We start from the raw sequence: 21522 nt of genomic DNA, 5'->3' as shown, positions 1-21522 counted from the left end.
GGGGGAGGGGGGAGGGAGGTTGGTGGGGGCAGGAAATAGGGTGGTGCTTGAGATGTGGATAAGGGAAATGGTCTTTGTCTTTTCTTTTCTTTTCTTTTTTTCTCGGGTTCTACTACCTAGGCGGCATCCTGACCGGTGGACTAAGTTATTCACAACAACCAAAGTTTCGCAATTCGGATCTACAAGGGCTGTTGTCCAAGTCTTGTGTGAGTTGTCGACGCAAATTAAAGGCAGTGGTTGGCGGATGGATCGCGGGCCGAGTTCTAAGAAGTCAGTAAACCCATCCACCGGATCTTTACAGCTCTGCTCGCCGACTTTTGGCGGCCAACATGCGAAGAATTTCGCTGGGTCGGTCTACTTGCGGCGGCGGTCTGGTTACCTATCAAAAAATATTCGGCTCATCCGCAAGGTCCATCTTAAGGCAGAGCACAGGCTGGAATGAAAAAAAAAAGAGAGTGAGATGAATCAGCAGCCCGACGACGGAGCCTCCAAATATTGACGGTCAGTATAGCCTGCATGAGATCAAAAAATTTGTCCAGCCTGGTTGCAGTTGCACATTTGAAGACATGGCATAGTTCAAGTGGCTGTCGCCCCTTGTACGTGGTACAAATAAGCGGGGCAGCGCGGTGCAAGTCATCCTGTGTGCGAGCGTAAAGTGAAACCGAGATGAAGAGGAACCACGACTATTAGGGTGAAGTGGCCTTGCTGTGTAGCAATCGTCGAACAAGCTTGTTCGCACAGCAACACGGCGAGTCTGATTTGTTATGTCAGGGAGGGCGCATATACCCTGTTCCGAGCTCCGTGTATATCTACAGGACTATCCAGCTGTCAGCTCACAAGGCTTCCAATATCCTACCAGCCATCCCTAGCACCTTTTCCTCTTCCAATCTTCTCGCCACAATTTGCAGACTGATCGGCTGACCATGCACCGCCTGCACATTATCTACAATCCAAGTCAGTAACCCCAAGGACCAGGAACTGTTCAAAGAGACTTACAATCATCCCTCGTCACCTTATCAAACTCACTAAAGGGCTCTCGGGATTTTTCTTCCGCTGAGAGCTCATCTAGTGCACTGTCTACGGCAATGCCGGCTGGGAAAGATGCGGCCGAGTAGTCCAAACAGTTGTACACACACGTGTATCCAACGTATTTGAACTTTGTATGCTCGACCGTCGCATACGGTGTCGTTGGACAGATGATCCCGTCCAGCTCTGCAGCATTCCAACGGTCTAGGTAGCGCTTCTGTAGATCCGTCCGCTCGATATGTATCTGCCACATCTCGTGGACACCGAATTCCGTCGCTGATTCGTAGGCGGCCATTTCAGGCCGGAAGGGTTCGCCAGTCGGACCCAAGAGCTTGCGAACGGATTTGCCACCGTCTGCAAGGAACATGCGTTGCTTATGAGAATGTCAGCCTTGCAAGCGCGAACGAAACTTTGGCTGTGGGGCATCGTACAATCAGGCTGCCTGCTTGGGCGTGCATCCCCTGACTTTCCCACTCGATGATCTCGTGCCCTGCCTTCTTGAGTTTCTCGACTGTCTCCTTCAATGCCCTCCTCACGGGCGGCGTCGGCATGACGACACCGTCATGCCACAAGACAGCCAGCTTCAGCTTCTTCGGGACCTCGACCTCGCGCCACGGAATGGGCACGCACTTGGGGTCCTGCAGCCACGGCTGGAGGCCCACGACCGTCTTCGAGTAGAGCAGCACGCTCTCCAACGACGGCGCAAGCGGGCCGTTGACACTGGCTACCGCCTCCTGCCCCGCCAGCCCGGACTGCGTCTTCAGGGTTGGGAACCTGCCCAGGCTGGGCCTCAGCGTCCATATGCCGGTGCAGGCGGCGGGGATGCGCAGCGAGCCGCCAATGTCGCTGCCGACACCGAGCGGGCTGCCGCCGAAGGCGATGAGGGCGCTCTCGCCGCCGCTGCTGCCGCCGGGGGTCAGGGCGCGGTTGCGCGGGTTCCGCGTGAGGCCGAAGACGTTGTTGACCGACTCGGCGATCATCATGGCCGTCGGCACGTTCGTCTTGACGTACAGCACGGCGCCGGCGGCCAGCAGCATGTCGACGAGCGTGCTGTTGTACGCCGCGGGCTTGCCGGCCAGCGACGCGAAGCCGAGGGTGGCATCTTTGCCCACGACTTGGAAGTTGTCTTTGATGGAGATGGGCAGGCCGTGGAAGGGCCCGACGAGCGAGCCCGTCTTCTCGAGGTGCTCGTCTCGGGAGCGCGCGGTGGAGATGGCGAGGTCGAAGAGGGTTTCGGAGAGACAGTTCGTCTGGGAGCGTGAGGGTCAGCGTGTTTGCAAAACGGCAATGCGCCAAAGTGTACCAGCTGGTGGGCAGCGGCGGCCCTCTTGCAGAAGGCCCTGGTGACGTGCTCAGACGTCCACTGCCGGCTCTTGAGCTTCTCGAGTATCTGCGCTGCCGGCGTGCTGGTGATGGCGAGCTCCTCGTCCGAGAACCAACCAGACTGTTCGGGGAAGCCAGTCACGTCAAGCTGGGTGTCGGGCGGCAGCTTGTCCGCGGGAATGCGCCATTCCTGCGGGATGGAGTCGAGCAGCTCCTGGCGCTTTTTGGCGGCGATGTCCTCCCAAGCTGGCATTGCGTTAGGAATTCCGAGGGCAAGACGAATGCGGCGGCGGATGGGGGACTCACAGCGGTTCTTGTGTAGTCGAAGTACTGGCAGTGCCGGGCGGGCAAGCGTCCCACCTTTGGCGCGCCATCGGCTTCCTTCGGTCTACTCCCGAGCCGATTAGCGGGCAAGCCTCGTCGACGTCACCCGCTGCTACGGAGTACCTACACAGGGATGCAAAGGACACAGCCGACATCAGGCGGCAGAAAACACATTCCCCGCCACGTGGAAGACAGGGTGTGTGAGCAGAAGCACTCTCTCAGACTCCCTTCCCGTCTTAGTAAGTGCGGCGCTCCATTCTTCCCCTTTCGGCCGCCGGTGCTTGGAAGACGGTTCGGCAGTGTTATCTTGATGAGACGGGCTTGGAAGTCGATCAACCGATACTTGTCGGTATAGCCGCCGTAGCTGGCCGCCGTAGCCGGCCCCGCAACCGACACTGCCTCGGCACGTCCAGCTACACAGGCTGGCCGAGATGATGGCCGGGATTGCCAGTAAGGGCAGCACCAGCACTCTTGGGCGTCCGATCACAGAAGTTGATGAGTCTTTCCTAACGCGGCACACAAAGCGAACACGCCGTCGACGCGTCAGAGAGCATCCGTGCGCATCGAGTCGCTGACTCGCCTGCATCGCCGCTGTATCTTTCCACCTACTTGCGACCACCCCCCGGTCTCTTATCGCCCTATCAGATCAGATCGGTCTTGACCTGCCGGCAATCTTCGCCCGTTTCCGTTCGCCTCCTTTGCTATCGCCACAGCCGCTGGCCGCTCATTTATTGCCCTCGAACCGACCCAAATATCTACGGATGCTGATGCCGAGTTTTTGATTTTTCCCGCCGACATCGCCGTCTCCCAGTCACGGGAGTTTAGTTCCCAGGACCGTGTGAAGCCCAAAGCCCTGGGGCTCGAGAAGAGGTCATGGCCACAATGGAGAGGGTGCGGGCGTATTTTGGCCCTTCTCAGGCTACCAAGGAAGAGCGCAAATTGGTCCAGAAGATTGATTTTTTCATTCTCACCTTTTGTTGCCTGAGTTATTTCTGCAACTACGTACGTTGAGCCTTTACCCTCCATTTTCACCACTGACCGGACGTCAAGCTTGACCGCTCGAACCTCACCAATGCCTACGTCTCGGGCATGGAGGAAGACCTTCATTTCAAAGGCAATCAGCTCACCCAAATCAACACCATCTTCACCTGTGGCTATATCATCGGCCAGATCCCTTCCAATCTGGCCCTGTACTATATCTCGCCCCGCATCTTCTTCCCCTCGATGATGATCGTCTGGGCCTGCCTTACCATGGTCACTGCGTCCGTTCACAAACCGGAGCATATCATGGCCATCCGCTTCTTCCAAGGCATCGCCGAATCCACCACCTTCGTCGGCACTCACTACATCCTCGGTTCGTGGTACACGGCCAAAGAGCTCGGCAAGCGCAGCGGCATCTTCACAGCCTCCGGCCTCGCCGGCACCATGTTCGGCGGCTTCATCCAGACGGGCATCCAAAAGTCGCTGCACCACAAGGGCGGCCTGACGGGCTGGCGCTGGCTCTTCATCATCGACGGCCTCATCACCCTGCCCGTCGCCCTCTACGGCTTCCTCCTCTTCCCCAACACGCCCAGCACCACCACCGCCCCGTACCTCTCCCCGCGCGAGCGCGCCCTCGCCATCTCCCGCGTGCCCGAAGTCCCCGAGCGCGCCCCGCTGACCTTCGCCTTCGCCAAGCGCGTCCTCACCTCCTTCTACTTCTACGCCTTCGTCATCCTCTGGATCATCGCCGGCGAGACCGAGTCCTTCTCGACCAACACCCTGCTCGCACTGTACCTCAAAGCCCACCCCTCGCGCACCTACACCGTCGCCCAGCTCAACGACTACCCCACCGGCGTGCCCGCCGTCGGCATCGCCTCGACCCTCTTCTGGGCCACGCTGACCGACTTCCTCGGCGGCCGCCGCTACCTCGTCGGCTTCTGGATCGGCCTCACCGGCGTCGCCACGTCCGCCATCATCCTGGGACAGTTCAACAACACCACCGCCGTCATGGGCGCCTACTACTGGGCGGGCAGCGTCTACGCCTGCCAGGCCACCTTCTTCGCCTGGGCCAACGACGCCCTGCGCCACGAGGAGGACATGCTGCGTGCCGTTGTCGTGGCCGCCATGAACATGGGAAGTAACGTCTTCAACGCGTGGTGGTCCATTGTGTTTTACTCGGCCGACTTTGCGCCAAAGTTTACGGTAAGTCTTCATTCGTCATATCGCTTGTAGGAAAGGGAAAAGGGTTGGTAGCTGACGAAGGATGACAGAGAGGTATGTGGGCCATGATTGGTTGCTCGATCGCGCTCGTGGTTTGGACCACCATCTTGCTCCTGTGGACGGTTCGGACGGACAAGAATCGCGTCGTGGACGGCGCCGGTAGCGAGACGGAGCAAAGGGACGAAGGTAGCGTTGTCGAGGGGGTGGATGGTACCGTGGCGGGTGAGAAGGTGTGACGACGACTGTTAACGGTAGCTCAGAACCAGGGAAAGGTTGACCGGTTAGCATGTGTACATACATACCACCATAATGTTGAATTTTGTCCACACTGATGAGGACCCTTCTCGGTGCTTGAGCGGTATCGCCGTCCCCATTTTGGCCTCATGGCCCTCCTGCTGGTGATTAAGACGCTGCCTCCCGAGCAGGCAATGACGTTGCCCTGATTCTAGTGTGGCCGGTCGGCTATACCTTCCGACGCGGCGTTCCTTTGGGTTGAAGGTGATTGAAGTGGGCGTGCGCAGAACCGGGTACCAGACTAGGCACTCACAACCGCGCCAGGAACGGAAGTCGCAAGTGAGAGGCACACACACCCGAAACTTCTACCACGTTCTAACACCTTTGTTGCCTGGCAACCGAGCTCAGGGTCCAGGGTCCAGGGCAGCTGACGCTAATATTTTCACAGCCGGCCCAACACTTATAAACCCCCCTCCCCCCCAACCCACTCCTCTTCTTTTCATCCTCATCCTTTTTCCGCTTGGATCAAGTGCCAGCAAAAACACAAAGCTTAAAAGAAAAAACAGTCAACTGCTCACTTCAAGATTCAAGCTGTGGCACTGATCGCAAAAACAAGTAAGAAAAATCCCGTTGGAAAGAACTGAGCAATCCGGGTCAACACCAACAACATCTTGAGGTCACGGACGCTATCCTCGGTAAACAATGCGTGGTCAGTGGTGCTCACAGCCGATGGGTCTTCCCGGGTTTGCTGTGGGCAGCTCAAACTGCGAAGGTTCGTCCTTTGCTTTTGGGTTGGTAAAAGAAGGGCCTTTGGGCTTCTTCTTTCAAGATTAGTTTAATAGATCTTCTTCTTCTTCTTCATTGCTCTGCCTGACTTGCCTCTGTCTCACCTGCCTCAGCTTGGCCCGCCTCTGTCTCACCTGCCTCTGCTTGGCCCGCCTCTGCCTCACTTGCCTCTACCTCACTTGCCTCTGCCTCACTTGTCTTTACCTCACTTGTCTTTACCTCACTTGCCTCTACTTGACGCGCCTCCACTTGACGCGTCTTTGTTTGACGTGCCGCTACTTGACCTTCCCATGTACGTGACTCTCATCAACGAAGCTGCGCTGCGAGCTGGTGGCTCAAGTCCGGCTCCTAGCTCTTCCCACTACCGAGCGCGTCCTCACCCATAAGCGGGAGAGGCGATCAGCGAAGGTGTCAGTGGCAACGATCAAATTACTCTCGGCGCGTTGTTCGCAAACACGACAGACGCTGACAACACAAGTGACGTTGGGTGTCCCGAACCACCCTTTGACCATCTCAGGGTCCCGAATGCAGGTACGCGCCGCGGATGCCGCCTGCCTCCGACCGCGTAGCTCACTTTGTCTGGGTGGTGTTCTAACGATCGTGCTTCCCATGTTGCTTGTTTGCATTGTTCTCTACATACGATTAAAGCTGGCAAGCTCTCGTTCCATCTTTGTCGTCGTCCAAACCCAGACGCCTCGCTGCAAGCGCAATGCTTGTTTTTGTTTTGAACACTCTCCACACACCAACGCCATGTTACCATCCACCTCCATACACCCGTTCCCCGCCGAGGCTCTCCCCCCAGTCCCCAAAGGTCTCTTCTTCATGACTAACACAACCTCACTCTTGTGCCCCATTCTCCGAATCTCCCGTATTGATCTCCCACAACCTCATCGTCTGCCCGTCCCTCGTGCGCTTCTTGCTCGGCTCTCTCTTCCCGCTGCCCTCCGACAACCTGATCATCGCCAAGCTAGAGTGCGCGAACGCGTTGACGAGCTCCTGCATGCGACCCGTCTCCAAGAACACGCTGGTCAGATCGGCGTTTTCCGGCGCCGCAAGCGTCGTGGCGAGGTCCATGCAGCGTGTGATGTTGTCGCGGCCAACCATGTGTGCTGCGCTGTGGAGGACGCTGTGGTAGCCGATGATCACTTCAGGGAGATACGCGCGGCGAAGGTGGATGAGCTGCTCGGCTTCGCCGTCTATGCAAAGAGTCAGCCTCAAACGTCTCAAAAGGTAAGGGGATGTGGCAAGAAAGTAGTTTTACCGTCGCACGCGAGCATGAGTATGTCGCCGAGGATGGGATTCGCGGCTTCGCACACGCTCTCGAGGAGATTGCGGATCTTGTTCTTGGGAGGCATGGCTCCGCCGGTCGATTTAAGGCTGAGTGAGTCGTTAACACTGTCGTGTTCCACAAGGGATGATGATGTTTCAGCTTCATACTTGATCAGTTCGGCTTCTTCGATTCGCCACTCGTCGAGCATCTTGATCGCCTGGACGAGTTGCTGAAGCTCGAAGTAGAGTCTGCTATCGTCCTTCAATTCCGCCTTGATCTTTCTTGTCATCTCAATCGTCTCTGGCGAGAGCGAGCGCCGTTGCTGAACTGTGGGACGCATGTTACGAGAGGAGCGGCGATGGTTGGAGTCTCCCTCTACGGTGACGAACGTATCGTCTTCATCTTCCATAACGTCAATACTACGACCAATCATCGGCATTTCGGCCGTCTTCAATTTCGAAACGTGGCGGTATGGCAACCGCTCGATGAGCCTGACGGCAGCGCCCATGTGGCCGTAGAGCAAAAAAGACTTCAGGGACTCTGCCAACGCGACAAAAGTCTTGTGCCACCTCTCCGGGAGATGCATCCACCACTCACAACTCCGAATGAGCATCTCATCCTCTGGTCTGACACCGTCTGGCAGGAAGGCTTTGCGAACACGCTGACCAGGCCATTGTTGGTGCTTCGCTGGCTCCAGGAATTCGTATTTCCGAATATAGTCGTCGGGGATCAGTCGGAAGTTTGCTGCCAACATCGAGTACTCGAATTGGTGCTCAAGCACTTCGTCGAGATCAATGTCATAGCTTTCCATAAGCTGGACCTGAAGTTTCTGCTCCTCAAAGTTACGAATGTCGGTGGAAGCGACTCCAAGGACGACCCAGGAGCGCTTTTCGGAGAGCAGCGACGCATAGAGCGGCACAAGCTCAATCTTGCCCGCCATACGTAGGAAGTCAATGTAGCTGACCAAAACATTTTCGTAGATGTGTCGGTCGGGGGACTCGTCGATTTCCATACCGAAAGCCTTGTTGATAAGAAGCATGTGTGAAACGACTCGAATAGCATCGTAGTTATCGGCAAGGCCAAGGAACTGCTCTTTCGTCTCCAGATTCACCGCCGGCAGCAGCGTCGACTGAGATGCCTCGTTGGCTTTACTTGACAAAGCGACGCCCATGTTGTATGCGAGATCCTGGAACGATTTTCCAATCAAAGCCCCTTGAATCATCTTCATGGGCTCCCTGCTCTCATGTTTGGTGGGTGCAAATTCCGTGAGATAGTCGATGACGAATCGGTTTGGATTGGGTGAAGCGCCCTCCAGCTGAAGAGCGTTAGGTGGGGAGGCGAGCCGCGACGAGGCCTGCGGGACGGCAGAGGGTAGATTCTGGTGCAGGTATTGATCCCACTGAGCCAGCAAAACATTGTTGAGTCGCACGTAGAGGAAGTCGTCCCAATTTCTGCAGATCGGCTCGACTGACGCGACGTCGCCCGCCAAAAGACCGTAGACGGCGCTCTCGAACTCATTCTGCCCGGCCTGTGCCGCAGCGTAGCACACACGGCGCCAGAGCGAACCGAAGTTGGACCCGCGCAACGAAGTCCGGCGGTCCTGGTTGTCGTAGGACTTGCCCAATGCGACTGCCCGCCATTGCTCGTTGTGCTCGTTGCACCAGTCCCAGATCGATTGCCAGGGCTTGCCACGTCTCATCATCTCCCACACTGCCATCCAGGCAGCGTTCTCATAATCCTCATCCGACTTCTCCAGAACACGGGCCTGGCGCATAGGAGCATCCGGGTCCAGCTGGTATGCAACTGGCTCGCCTGTATCGTCACGCCGGACGTTAGCAAGAGCCTTTTCCGCGGACCTCTCGAATGGGCGAAGTCTCTTCTCATGCTTGAGCTTCAATTTCGTATCAAGCCAGCCCTGCGACCACGTCCCACTACCCCGGCCAGACTTCTCCTCCATTATAGTAGCAATATCCTCTCCCGCCTCGTCCGCCGTTTCTTCCAGCCAACGCAAGATGAGCTCCTTCTCCCGAGCGCTGTCCTCTTCGAACATGAAACGATCCCAGACCTCGCTCTCGGTGGTGAACCTATGGAGCGTAGGCATTCCTGCCAGTGCTTTCTGTTTGTTGCCATCCGTGCCCGGCTCTTGCTCGTCGTGCTCAAGAAGAATCCGGAGCAACTCCCAGGTAGCGACCTCCGACTGCCATTGCTTCAACGAGCTCTGGGTGGTGGAAACGGGAAGAGGGTCTTCATCTTCAATGGATTGGAAGATTTCAGAATCGCGCACGCGATCGAGGCGCTTGTTAGGCGCTCCACGGTTTTCCTGGGCTAGTTTCTTCCGTAGCGTACGCACGTTGGCCTCGGCTTCCTTCTTCAGCCTCTTAACGAGGTTCAGGGTGGCGTGATGCTTCTGGACGGGAGTGGCATTCTGGTCGTTCATGTCCTTCAGCCAGCTGTCAACGCTCTCGGCAAACCTCTCCACCTCCTTGCCAACGCGTTCGGCCATCGATCGCAACGGATGGAGGTCTTCGTCGTGCGCGCGGTATGTCAAACGGAGGGCTGTGTGGTCCGAGGCGGCGCTGGAATTCGATCCGCGTCGCGACCTCCGCCGAGGCGCGGATGCTGGGCGTGGGATCGGAGCCATTGCCGTGCGGGCCTTTCAGCAAGCGAGTGGAAGGGTGACAGAAGGACGCGGGCGGCGGCGCGGGTGCGGTGCGAAGGGCGCGGGAGATGGCCTGGCGGTGGTGACGCTCAGCCGCAAAACATGCGCGGCAGAGCGATGGCCGTAGCTGCGAAACGCGACGATGAGAGCTATGCGCGCTAGCGTCAGAACGGGGCTAGCGTGAACCGCGAGTCCCAGCCCGCTTAAATTCTCTGCGGCCGCCCAAAATTTTGAAAAGTAACAATGTTTTTAACAAAGGAGATCATTAGAGTTGCGATGCAGACGGCTCAGTGTCTACATGGTGCTTCAGATCTTCTGAGAGTAACGCCTCTTGTCCGCCTATTGCTCTCCCCCCATCCGTGGGGGCATGGGAGTGGATTTAGGTATTACGGCGCAACATATCGCATTGCTCTACCTCTTGGACTCTGTCTACTTGGCTTCGCTCCGCTGCTTCATCTTCAATCTTGGGATCATCAGCCGCCGCATTCTCGTAACCGATCGGAGCGAAGTACCTGAGAAGAGACGCTTTGGGACAGCTCACGCAACTTGCGTCATCGCCATTCTTCTGGTAGAACGCGTTGCAGCATTCGTACAGCGCGTCAATCTTGAGCACGGTCAACGTCTGTCTACGTCTGTCTACGGGACTGTCACGGGACCACGTACCTGCTGCTGGCACTTCTCTTCCTTGTAGCCCGACTTTTGTAGACAATCTGGCCCTGTATCAGCGAAGAATCCGTTGCTGCGTGGCTTGGCAACGCACCTTGTATAGCGCATGCTCGAGGGTGGCACGGCGGATTCGTCGTGAGATCTTGCTCAAGTTTGCCCTGGCGGCGATTCAGCAAAACGTGCAGGAGAGGGGTTGTGACCGTTGAGATGCGTGTACCATTGTACGAATATGCCGAATTTGGCCAGTCCGACGGCGGCGTGCGGGGAGACGGGATTCGGGATTCGATGGCAAATAGCCTAGGCACAATGAGGCTCGGTGAATGGAGGGCACCGGAGCTTGCTGCAGCGGTTTGCCTCTTGCCGTGCGTGACGCAAGGCGAGGCTTCCACGACTTCCACCCAGCGCCATCGGCTCGGCTTTCCAGAAGTAACCCCACCAAACCCTACACCTTCATCTTCCTTTCGCGCCTACCCTTCCTCCCTTTCCCACCAAACAACCTCTACGCGTGTTCCGCGCTGCGTCGCTCTTGCGCATCCAACGCCCGGTGAGTCCTGCTCCAAACAATCACCGTCGCTCGTGGACCCTCTCCGCTTGCCTCACCGCCGCCAGCGATCCGTCTCGCGCTCAGTCGCGTCGCCCGCTGAACCACGGTCTCCTCACCACTTGCGCGCCTCACGCCACCGGCGTTGCACTCAACCGCAGACTGCTAACCCGCCGCGACACAGGCTCTGCAACTCCTCCCCACGCGTTCATCGGCCATTCCTCATCACAAGAACCAAAATGTCAGACAACGGCTCCCCGAAGCAAGACGCTCCGTCCGAGCACCTGAACATCAAGGTCACGGACAACAACAACGAGGTCTTCTTCAAGATCAAGAGGACGACTCAGCTGAAAAAGCTCATGGATGCTTTCTGCGAGCGCCAGGGCAAGTCCCCGGCCAGCGTCCGCTTTCTCTTCGACGGCCAGCGCGTCAACGCGACGGACAACCCCGAAACCGTGAGTGGTCGCCAACTTAACCCGTGAAACCTGTCGCCCGGAGAATTAGCGTGGCGCAACCACAGGACATCCGAGTACATACGGCTAGGCCGGCTCTGAACTTTAGTCGCGCCTCCGCACCACACCCCACCAATGGCGGCACGTCTAAAGCACCGTTCACGCTAACTCGCGCTCGCACTCTGTACAGCTCGAAATGCAAGATGGCGACACTCTCGAGGTGCACCAAGAACAAATCGGAGGTGCCTGCTGATCGTCACTCCACGACACTGACGCAGTGGGACGACAACTCGGCATCCCATTTCTAAGCGTCCTTTACGACAGACAAATTCGTCTTCACGAGTATATGACGCGGACCGATGGGCGGAAACGATGGATACCACACAAACTTTCGGCGAGTTTCAGGCAAGGACAAGAGCATCTCTTGGGCGCGCTGGGCGTCAAACCGGGTTTTCTTTTTCCTCTTTATAATTTGGAGGGTTCTCGTGTATCATAGTTGACGACCCATTGCTTGGACGACGGCTATAGATACCACCATGCAGGATTCTCTCTCATTGCAAGTCTGCTCGGAACCCTCCTTTTGCCGCCCCATTGACTACTCTATTAGTGCACCGTCTACCTTGTTCCTTTCCGCGAATGAACGTTAGACAGTCTATGGCAATTGGATGGTGGCCCCGAAGCGCCGCCTTGTTGGGTGCTCAACCGGTGCTTTACAAGTGGTGTCACGTGCATGAAGGTTTCGTTCGGGCATCATTCACAACCCAGGCAATTCTGGACGGTGAGGACACACAACCAGTCAACGGGAGCTCCCTCGGGTACTCTCGCAGCTCATCATAATGCCTTATACCTATCTCGTGAGGACCAGCTCTTCGATGTTTTCCCCCTAAATCAATAGAAAAAGGTACAGTTCTCCTGCCTCTTGATATCTGCTAAACTCCACGCACTTACAACCCAAGTTCAAAGGACTATCAACGACGTCATCCACAGGGCACCTGAGATCGACACCAGGAAATCATCACCAACCTACGCCTTACTCATGACAGAAAAAAAAACCCCCCAAAAAAAAACACTCAACCTCCGCACTCATGAACTCCTCTCCCTCGCCAACTCCACACACTTGGCCGCGGCCTCGTCAAACCCGTCGTAAGCAAACACCTCCAGCCCGCTCTCGGCCACGATGCGCTGGCCCTCGGCCTCGTTGGTCCCGCGCAGCCTCACGACGACGGGGACGCCCTTTTCCTGGAGCCGCAGCTCGCGGAACGCGAGCAGGATGCCCTCGGCGATCATGTCGCACAGGGTGAGGCCGCCGAAGATGTTGACGAAGACGACGCGCACGCGCGGGTCGGCGAGGAGCAGCTCGAAGCCGCGCTTGACGGTGGCGGCCGTGGCCTTGCCGCCCGTGTCGAGGAAGTTTGCGGCCGCGCCGTGGTGCGGCGCCAGCGCCAGCGCGTCGACCGTGTTCATGGCGAGGCCGGCGCCGTTGACGAGGGTGCCGATGTTGTGGGCCGAGGGGTCGGCGGACACCAGGCCGAGCTTGACGTAGACGATGCCGTCGGACTCGGCGCTGAGCTCGGCCGGGTCGATGGCGCTGGGCGTGGTGTCGCGGAGGGCGTGGAGGGCGGCGTGCCGGTTGCAGGAGCGGAAGGCCGCGTCGTCGAAGGTGAAGGCGGGGTTGTAGACGAGGAGGTCGGCGGTGGGGGAGGCGGCGACGGCGAGGTGGGTGGAGAGACTGACGCCTTCGAGGGTGTGGAAGAGCGTCCAGAGCGTTTGGAGGAGCTTGTACGTCGCGGCTTTGGCGCCCGGTGGCGCGGCGTCCATGTGGAGCTGCTCGAGGGCGCGGGTGAGGGTTTCTTGCGTGGGGCCCGCCCGGTAGTCGAATGGGATGTAGCGGGCGCGGGCGTACATGTCGCGGGGGTGCGTGGAGGGGGAGACGACGAAGGCTGGGGAGCGGGCGCTGCGGTCGATGGTTATGCTGACGTAGCGGGGGTCTTCGTTGGAGTTTGCCTCGCGAGTGGTTTCAACGCCATGTTCGGAGAGGAGAGACGAGGATTGGGAGGCGTTCAGGTGGAGGCTGCGTCTCTGATGGTTACTGAGTGTGGGAGAAGGTGCGGTTGTGGGTACTCGTGGGCGGTGGGACGTGTGATAGCCGCGACGCTGGCCGGCTGCTGCGTTGGATGCTGAAGATTGCTGTAGCAGGTGTGAGCATACGGCTTAACGCCAGCTGGATGCATGCCATGGTCGGCATCTTACAATGCTTTGGACATCTCTGCCGCTCTCGGCGAGGAGGCCCTTCATTACATTACCGAATTTGGCTGGATGATCCACCATTACCGCACCAGCATTCTCAAGGAGTTGGGCCTTGACTTCTGCCAGATTCTCTCCAGGAGCGGGCCAGGCACCTGCATGTCCCATCACCCGGTCGGCTGGGGCAAGCTTACCGCCAACAAGGGCAGCGATTGGTCTATATCCATGTCAGTGGTCTAGAAATGCTCACTGGAGACAGTTTGGGCCTACTTTGGCTTGGCGGTGCGCTTTCTGTAGTCCTTAATCCACTCTGCCGCCTCCTCCTCGGCGCGGCCGCCGACTTCACCGACCACGATGATTGCTTCGGTCTCCGGGTCATGCTCGAACACGTTGAGTGCGTCGACGAAATTGGTGCCCGCAATGACGTCACCACCCATGGAAATGCAAAGACTCTGGCCGAGTCCCGCACGGGTGAGAGAGGCAACAGTCTCATAGCTCAGGGTTCCTGACTTTGCAACCACACCGACGTGGCCTGGAGCAAAGCAGGGCAGCGGCTGGAACCCAATTCGGCAGTTTCCGATGGCTGAGATGATGCCTGGAGCATTGGCACCCACGAGTCGCGACTTGGACTGAGTCTTGAGCATAGAATGTATCTGTCAACATTCAGCAGGTGCCCGCAGATCCAAACAAGGATGGACTCTGTACCCTCAAGATATCGTGTAAAGGAATATGCTCAGCAACGGCCACAATCAGCGGGATTTCGGCCTCAATGGCCTCCTCAATGGCCGGTGCCGCCTGATGTGCCGCGACGTAGATGCCGGTGGCATCCGGCTTCAATTTCTCCTGCGCTGCCCGCACGCTTGGGAGAACCGGGAGCCCCAGATGCTCTCCTTCGCTTCCTGGCTTGACACCCCCGACGATATTAGTGCCCCACGCGAGAGACTCTTTGGCATTGGCTGTGGCCTGGCGGCCGGTAAAACCCTGGAAGATGACTCGCGTATGCCGGCCAATTTTCAGGTTTTGGATCGTGTCTTCGTAAGAGTGCCTCGATGGAGTAGTCGAGAACGAGCTGCGCGCAAGACGTATGCCCCGCGAAGTCGAGGCGGCGCGCGACGTCATGGATGAGAGGCGATGAGACAGCATCGTGAACTGCCGAGGGTCTTGTGGTCCTTGCTCTTTCGCGTGCAACACACCAGAATATCAAATGGAAACGAGAACTGCAGTGACGGCGCAAGGACACACTCCTACCGAGACGCGGGGAAGAGGAGCTGTCATCTATAAAGCGTGAAGCTGGGCGGAAATACGAAGCAGGAAATAAGCTGGGTGGTGGAGTGCATACGCCGAAAGCGACATCGGCCCTCGGGTCTCGCGCGCTGCTGCTGCAGCTCAGGACGGTACCCCGCCGTGCAGGGGAAGTGGTGGCCGCTGCCCCTTTTTGTGGACTGGCGGGCCTCGGCCCTGCATGTGCCTTGATGATGGACTTGTGGCAGGGCTCCCCCACGCGGAGTAATCGCGGTGATCGCCGCGTAGTCGCGGAAGCTGCGCAAGCTGCTGCACTCACCGGGGAGTGACATGCATCAATAGCGCACGCCGCCTTAAAGTCTGGAAGCTCGCCTTGTGTGGTCGCCTTCTTCTGCTCCCAGAAATCCACTGTCTCGCGCTTTCACCTGTACAAATTCGACCTGCCTGCTTCCATTCGTTCAGCCTTTGCTACAGCTAGACGCTCGCTTTTCCCCGCCCAACCCGTCTTCTGTTGCACTACTTCCTCAGGCCACCAACACCACCACAAGCTTGCCAACCTCCTATCCGAACCGCCAAAATGTCATCCGCCATCTCATCGGGAGGTACGCTCAATCCTCCCCAATGGCTGCATCGCTAGCCCCGGCAACAGCGCCGCAGCTAACACGCATCTTCACAGAGCTCGAAGCTTCCCTCAACAACCTCAAGATCTCCACCTCGTCCTCAGAGCAATCGCCGTCGGTATCGCCCGCGCCCGGCGCCACCAAGCCATCCAAGAAGCCCGCGAACAAGGTCGTCGCCGAGTCGTGGGAGGACGCGGCGTCCGACTCGGAAGGGTCGGGCACGGAGACGGAGCTCGACGGCAGCGCCACCTCGCCCGTCAGCGTCTTGAACAAGCACGCCGCGGCCGAAGGCCCGCTGGCGCCGCCGCCGACGCCCGCCTCGCCGCAGTTCGACGGCGGCCACGCCAGCACCATCGACGCGCGCTTCGCCGCGGCGCAGCAGCGGCAGCAGCAGCAACGCGCCGCGGCGGCCACAATGCCAACACCGAGCTCGGATGGCCCCGCGCGTCGGCCGGAGAAGACGACGTCGGCGGCGTCGCGGATGATTGCCGCGGGCTTGGGCATGAGGGCGCCGAAGCGGACGGACGAGGAGAGGGAGTACGACCGCGTCATGCGCGAGAAGGAGCGGAAGAGGCGGGAGAAGGAGAGGGAGGAGGCGGCGAATGCGAAGAACAGGGAAGAGGAGGCGAAGAAGGCAATTTGGGACGACTAGAGGGCATCGCCAGCGCCCTTTGTCGTTGGCTGGATGGGTGTCGTGGCTGTTCTACATCATCTTATTTCGTATTGCATTTAGTACTTACACGCGGTCTGACAGGTACTTGGGAGGAACGGTCATTGCTTGGGTTTTGTGGAAAGCATCATGTTGGAGTCACGAGGAAGGAATGGGATTGATATGAAAAGTAAATATGTACGATGAAACATCTGTTTGGAAAGGTACGCAGTACTAGTTAAGAGCTACAACGGTGGTTTTTTGATGTAATAGCGGTCAACATGCACTGGAACAAAGCACCTGTGGCTGTCGATGAACCCAGTCATTACGACACGGTTCAAGACCTATATCTTTGGCTACGAGTCAAAGGTAGAGTCTAGTAGCAGCATCTTCTGTTGAAAAAAGAATAAACCAAAAAAAAAGAGCGCATCAGGGGTGAATTTCTAAAAGAGCCCTCGTGATAGGTGGGCAGGCCTATTTAGGAAAGGCTGACGTACGTGGCTAGCTCGCGGCCAAAGATCAGACCCAGCCTTTGACCCCAGAACAAACGTCAACCAAACACTCTCGACCCAGCCGCGGCAACAGGCTATCCCGTACTAATCCTGACCGCCGAAACAGTGTCCGGCTTGCAGGAAGACGGAGGCGATGCAGCGGTGCCGAAACAGCGATGCCGAAAGGATTCTTGTGCAAGTTTAAGCGCGGTTATGCGAGGTTATGCAAGACTTATGCCCCGCCCTCGGCCTCTTCGTCTCTTTCGCGTGCCGGAATCCAAGGCAACAACCAACAACACCACTGTGCCAACATGCGCCAGCTGTAATAATAGCTGCATTTAGGCACCAAGACAATACCAAGCTTTCCCCTGTGGCTACACTAGCACTACTCTCCGGGCTAATAGGATGACGACGCTTATTCCCGCACTTACTGTACCAGCGCGATGTGGCAGGGATTTCTGGAGATGGTCGTGGCCATCCTTCCTTCAGCACTGCGCAGGTAAGGAGATATCTGAGTATAAATAACACTACAGATCACCTCCCTATGCACCTCATCAAGCAGCACTTCTCTTCACACATCCTCAACCACCTTTCTAGCACTCGCATCCCTTTTCGGTTACTCTGTCCAAAAACAGTGCATCACATACCTCAATTCGACTCACTGCCACACCATGTCTTCGCCCAAGATTGCCATCATCGGCGCCGGCCCCGGCGGCCTGACTCTGGCACGCATTCTTCACGTCAACGGCATCCCCACCACTATATTCGAGAAGGACCGCGATCGCCAGTTCCGCCACACCGCAGGCGGGTGCCTCGACCTCCACGAGCACTCGGGCCAAAAGGCCCTCCAAGCAGCAAACCTCTTCGCCGAGTTCCAAAAGCACGCCCGCTACGACGCCGAGGCCCTCGTCCTGACGGACCGGTTCGGCGAAGAGCACGTCAACGTCAAGGGCATCGACACGGGCCGCCCGGAGATCGACCGCCCCGTCCTCCGCCAGATGCTGCTCGACTCGCTGCCGGCCGAGTACGTGCGCTGGGGCCACAGCCTACGGCGGGTGGACGAGGACGGCGCGTTGCACTTCGATCACGGCGCCGTGGAGCGCGGCTTCGACCTCGTCGTCGGCGCCGACGGCGCGTGGTCCAAGGTGCGGCCGCTCGTCAGCACCGTGCCGCCCTTCTACTCGGGCGTCACCGGGCTCGAGTGGTGGCTGCGCGCGCCGGACCGCACGCACCCGGCGCTGTCGGCCGCGCTGGGCGCCGGCTCGTACTTTGCGTTCGGCGACGAGGAGGGCCGCTGCCTGGCCAGCCAGCGCCAGGGCGACCGCAGCGTGCGCTGCTACGCCTTCATGCGCAAGCCCGAGGCGTGGGTGCGCGACTGCGGCGTCGACTGGACGGACCGCGAGGCGGCGAAGCGGCGCCTCTTGGAGGAGGAGTACGCCGGCTGGCCGCAGAAGCTGACGGCCGTCATCGACGCGTGGGACCAGGGCGACGTCATCCCCCGGCCGCTGTACATGCTGCCCGTCGGCGTGAGGTGGCCGCATCGGAGGGGCTTCACGTTGCTGGGCGACGCGGCGCATCTGATGACGCCGTTTGCGGGCGAGGGCGTGAATGCGGCCATGTGGGATGCCATGGAGCTGGCCGAGGCCATCGTCGCGGACCGTGCCGCCGCCACCTCCGCGGATGCTTTGGACGCCGCGGTCTGGGCGTATGAGAAGAAGATGTTCCCCCGCGCGGAGAAGATCCAGCAGATGACGTGGGATAGCATGCGCAGCCGGTTTGACCGCGGGGGTATAGCGCACTTGAAGGAGAGGTTTTCGTTCTTGTTGGAAATGAGGCAGAAGGGAGAGAAGGTCAAGGACGGCGGAATCGGCGCAGAGGTGACGGAGTAGAAAGTGGACGGGAGATTGGGATAAGATCAGGAAGTGTTGGTGTACTTTACATGGCGATGGTGTTTTCTTGGTATATCGTTCAGCACTTTTAGACTTACTTGGCTTTAATCTGTTTTACGTCTTTAGCATAGGTGTATCTACTCTCACATCTTACTTACTTGTGTGATTTCTCAAGTATACCATATGATTCGTCAATGCAAGTGTAGAGAACGAGGTGCATTTTAAACTTTATAATGGAAGAATTTTCTTTTTTTAGGAAAAGCCGAGAGAGACGAGAGCTAGAGAGAAGACTAGAATGCCCAAGACATTATCTTGCATATGACGACAGCTTGAGGAACATGTCTATAGTCCGTATACTACCTAGGTAAATATCTCGGTGGTCAGCCGGTCGGGTGAATCATCCCTCCGCGCCGGCCGTACCAGCACAGCGCGGCACACACGATCCTAAGCACACTTCAAAACTGCCAACAATCGCCCTATGCAATTCACTATGATGGAGTTTACTTCACTTACGGCCGACTAGAATGAGACAGTCATCTCACCGGAGCGATGACAAAAGGCAATTGGCGACCACTCGGAAGATCGTTCGGCCTGGCGGTCTCCTGGGCGCCAAAAAAGCGAGCGGTGTGTTCCTAGGCCGTCAGCAGCAAGCCTCCTCGTTCTCCATCCTTTCTTAGACTAAAATCTTACGCGGTCATCACTGAGCGCGACTTATGATTAGCTTTTTGTCCGCCGAGTTGCCAGCCACCCGATGCAAGCACAGCGAAACGTTGCACCGCCTGCCGCGCGCCCGCGCGCGTATTGTGTCCGTTTCGGGTGTTTGCTAAAGGATGACGCCCCCCTTCCTTTTCCGCCATTAGGCTGGAGTCAAATGCCTACCAATGTGTCGTAGGTGCAACGCCCAGAAAGTCATGGCACGAATCAGCGACAGTCTGATCCAAGCTGGCGCTCCGCCATCTGGACAACGGAGCAACTGTGACGGCACCTCATTGCACCTTCTACTTCCCTTGTCCTTGTGAGGGATCGCGCAGGGTCTTAGGACAGGCTACAACTCTTCCATCCCTATTAAAAGGCACTTGCCGTGGAGTTGAGCTAGGTGTCGCGTTGAACATTCCAGGCTTTGCGGGGCAGTTCGGTCTCCCTACTCCACATTTTAGCTTCACAAGACCAGTTTTCTGTTGACCACCTCTCCCCCAAACTCGTCACCAAGTTTTTGCGAAATAAGAAATGGCCCAATACGTCCCACTCAAGAAGCCGGTACATCAGCGCCCGGTGTCGTCGCATGTTAGCGCTGGCACGAAGAAAGAATGGGGGGTTCCGGTAGCCTTGGTCGGGGTACGCACACACACCTTCCCTCAAACCGGTTCATTTTTCTCGAGATGCGATCTCCGAAAATCCGCATCTGACATCCCACCTGCAGATGATCCGTGACCAGCTCACGGTTTCTTCATGGCTTGCCTTGGGTGGCTGTCTGCAATGCCTGCTTTTCCTTGTCGGGGGCCGCATCGCATTCGTGCCGCCCTTCTTCCTCCTCTTCTACCGCGTCGTTGACGCCGCTCTCATGACGAAAGGCTGGAAGGCGAATCCGGCAGTGGAAGACGTAATCTATAATAAGTTCGCCATTCACTACCCAGACGCCGAAGGCAAGTACGGTGGCAAGACCGCCAACAAGGACATTGTCGTCTTCCACATCGGTGCAAGGAACTTTCAGTAAGTATGCATGGAGATATTCAACGCGGAACTCGGTTGACTGACAACGCGAAGTCCTATGGGAATGTTTGCACCCGGTTTCAAGGGGATTGGCGACTTTTTCGACGGAATGGTCAAGGACGCTGAGAGTAAGCCGTTACATATATCACTTGGTTAAGGCCCCGTACTGACATCCCTCATCAGAGCGCTCAGAGGAGTACGGCCTCATGGGAGTAACAAGCTACAACGTCGTTGGCGAGTCATCAACCAGCAGTGAGACCATGACGGTCATGTTCTTTGAGAACCTTGAGTAGGCCAAGCCCCTCAATCGCACTTTTAAAAATCCCATGCTGATGTCCGTCTCAGGGGTCTTCACAAGTTCGCTCATGATCCTTTGCACCGCGAAGCTTGGAACTGGTGGAACAAGAACCTGGATAAGTTGAAGCACATCAGCATCTGGCACGAGGTATTCCGCTGCCCGGCCGGCAACTGGGAGGGCATCTACGTCAACTCGCATCCTCGCGGTCTTGGTAAGCGCTCAATGCAACTGGCCCTCGATTTCGGTTTCGCTAACGTGCTGTGCAGCTGCAACAACGGTCCCGCTTACGCTGGAGAAGGACAACGAGGCTCTGGGCGTCAAGGCCGGCGAGAAGGTGCACTGCTATCCTATCGTTGATGCCCGCAGAGGCCCCCTGAAGACCAGTGCGGGCCGCCTATCAGCCACCGGTTCAGACGCCAAAGAGCATGAGAAGTATAGCGATGACCCGTATGAGAACTATGGCCGTTTGAATGCGGTTTGAATCTGGAATGCCAGGATTTTTTTGTTAGTAGGAAAGGGTAGTGGGAATGAGGCTGCGAGCCTGAACAGAAATCGGTTCTGTCTATATGAAGTCTCCACGGAGATGATGAATATCTTGGTTGTGTATACTGCATGCCGCATGGATGCTGCGTGTTGAAGTGATGGCAGTTTTTGAAGTTTGTGTGAAGGTTTGGGCGCCTTATAAACTCCCCAGTGGCAAGCGTTTGAACGTGAATGCAGTCTAGTACGAGCCGGGAAAGCTTCGACCAGGTGTGCGCGGGCAAGGTGAAAAGCAAAAGTCTGGCAGTCTGGATGGGCGATGTTTGTGGCGCGGGATTGAAATTGCGCATCACGTGGGCGAGGCGAGCGACGGAAACGGCGCGGAAAAACCGGTCGGCTCGCTTATGCTGGATCGG

The 21522-nt window shown here is 57.5% G+C and overlaps 8 protein-coding genes across 8 annotated transcripts; 5 read left to right on the top strand and 3 right to left on the bottom strand.

Annotated features, from left to right (window-relative positions):
- Positions 1 to 833: 833 nt before the first annotated feature.
- On the bottom strand, positions 834 to 2602 carry BKCO1_21000154 (fatty-acid amide hydrolase; the record flags this gene model as incomplete). Its single annotated transcript, XM_020272668.1, has 4 exons — positions 834 to 943; positions 997 to 1399; positions 1458 to 2276; positions 2330 to 2602. 4 exons carry the CDS (start codon positions 2600 to 2602, stop codon positions 834 to 836), a joined length of 1605 nt encoding a protein of 534 aa, XP_020130965.1.
- Positions 2603 to 3555: 953 nt separating this feature from the next.
- On the top strand, positions 3556 to 5111 carry BKCO1_21000153 (pantothenate transporter; the record flags this gene model as incomplete). The annotated part of the gene is made up of 3 exons (XM_020272667.1): positions 3556 to 3675; positions 3724 to 4857; positions 4926 to 5111. 3 exons carry the CDS (start codon positions 3556 to 3558, stop codon positions 5109 to 5111), a joined length of 1440 nt encoding a protein of 479 aa, XP_020130963.1.
- A 1621-nt stretch (positions 5112 to 6732) lies between these two features.
- BKCO1_21000152 (nuclear pore complex protein) lies at positions 6733 to 9806 on the bottom strand (the record flags this gene model as incomplete). The annotated part of the gene is made up of 2 exons (XM_020272666.1): positions 6733 to 7091; positions 7157 to 9806. 2 exons carry the CDS (start codon positions 9804 to 9806, stop codon positions 6733 to 6735), a joined length of 3009 nt encoding a protein of 1002 aa, XP_020130964.1.
- A 1464-nt stretch (positions 9807 to 11270) lies between these two features.
- BKCO1_21000151 (ubiquitin-like protein) lies at positions 11271 to 11736 on the top strand (the record flags this gene model as incomplete). The annotated part of the gene is made up of 2 exons (XM_020272665.1): positions 11271 to 11486; positions 11674 to 11736. The coding sequence occupies 2 exons, from the start codon at positions 11271 to 11273 to the stop codon at positions 11734 to 11736; spliced, it is 279 nt and encodes a 92-aa protein (XP_020130961.1).
- Positions 11737 to 12566: 830 nt separating this feature from the next.
- On the bottom strand, positions 12567 to 14870 carry BKCO1_21000150 (succinyl-synthetase alpha subunit; the record flags this gene model as incomplete). The annotated part of the gene is made up of 4 exons (XM_020272664.1): positions 12567 to 13670; positions 13734 to 13944; positions 13998 to 14380; positions 14433 to 14870. The coding sequence occupies 4 exons, from the start codon at positions 14868 to 14870 to the stop codon at positions 12567 to 12569; spliced, it is 2136 nt and encodes a 711-aa protein (XP_020130962.1).
- A 676-nt stretch (positions 14871 to 15546) lies between these two features.
- Positions 15547 to 16241, top strand: BKCO1_21000149 (uncharacterized protein; the record flags this gene model as incomplete). The annotated part of the gene is made up of 2 exons (XM_020272662.1): positions 15547 to 15571; positions 15646 to 16241. The coding sequence occupies 2 exons, from the start codon at positions 15547 to 15549 to the stop codon at positions 16239 to 16241; spliced, it is 621 nt and encodes a 206-aa protein (XP_020131035.1).
- A 1159-nt stretch (positions 16242 to 17400) lies between these two features.
- On the top strand, positions 17401 to 18618 carry BKCO1_21000148 (monooxygenase fad-binding protein; the record flags this gene model as incomplete). Its single annotated transcript, XM_020272661.1, has 1 exon — positions 17401 to 18618. The coding sequence occupies one exon, from the start codon at positions 17401 to 17403 to the stop codon at positions 18616 to 18618; it is 1218 nt and encodes a 405-aa protein (XP_020131034.1).
- A 1227-nt stretch (positions 18619 to 19845) lies between these two features.
- On the top strand, positions 19846 to 21107 carry BKCO1_21000147 (transcriptional regulator protein; the record flags this gene model as incomplete). The annotated part of the gene is made up of 6 exons (XM_020272660.1): positions 19846 to 19953; positions 20039 to 20328; positions 20383 to 20456; positions 20512 to 20617; positions 20674 to 20837; positions 20893 to 21107. The coding sequence occupies 6 exons, from the start codon at positions 19846 to 19848 to the stop codon at positions 21105 to 21107; spliced, it is 957 nt and encodes a 318-aa protein (XP_020131041.1).
- Between the last annotated feature and the right edge of the window lie 415 nt (positions 21108 to 21522).

The sequence above is a fragment of the Diplodia corticola genome (assembly GCF_001883845.1).
Source record: "Diplodia corticola strain CBS 112549 chromosome Unknown scaffold21, whole genome shotgun sequence".
Taxonomy (NCBI): Eukaryota; Fungi; Ascomycota; class Dothideomycetes; order Botryosphaeriales; family Botryosphaeriaceae; genus Diplodia; species Diplodia corticola.
This window is presented reverse-complemented; position numbering and strand designations above follow the sequence as displayed.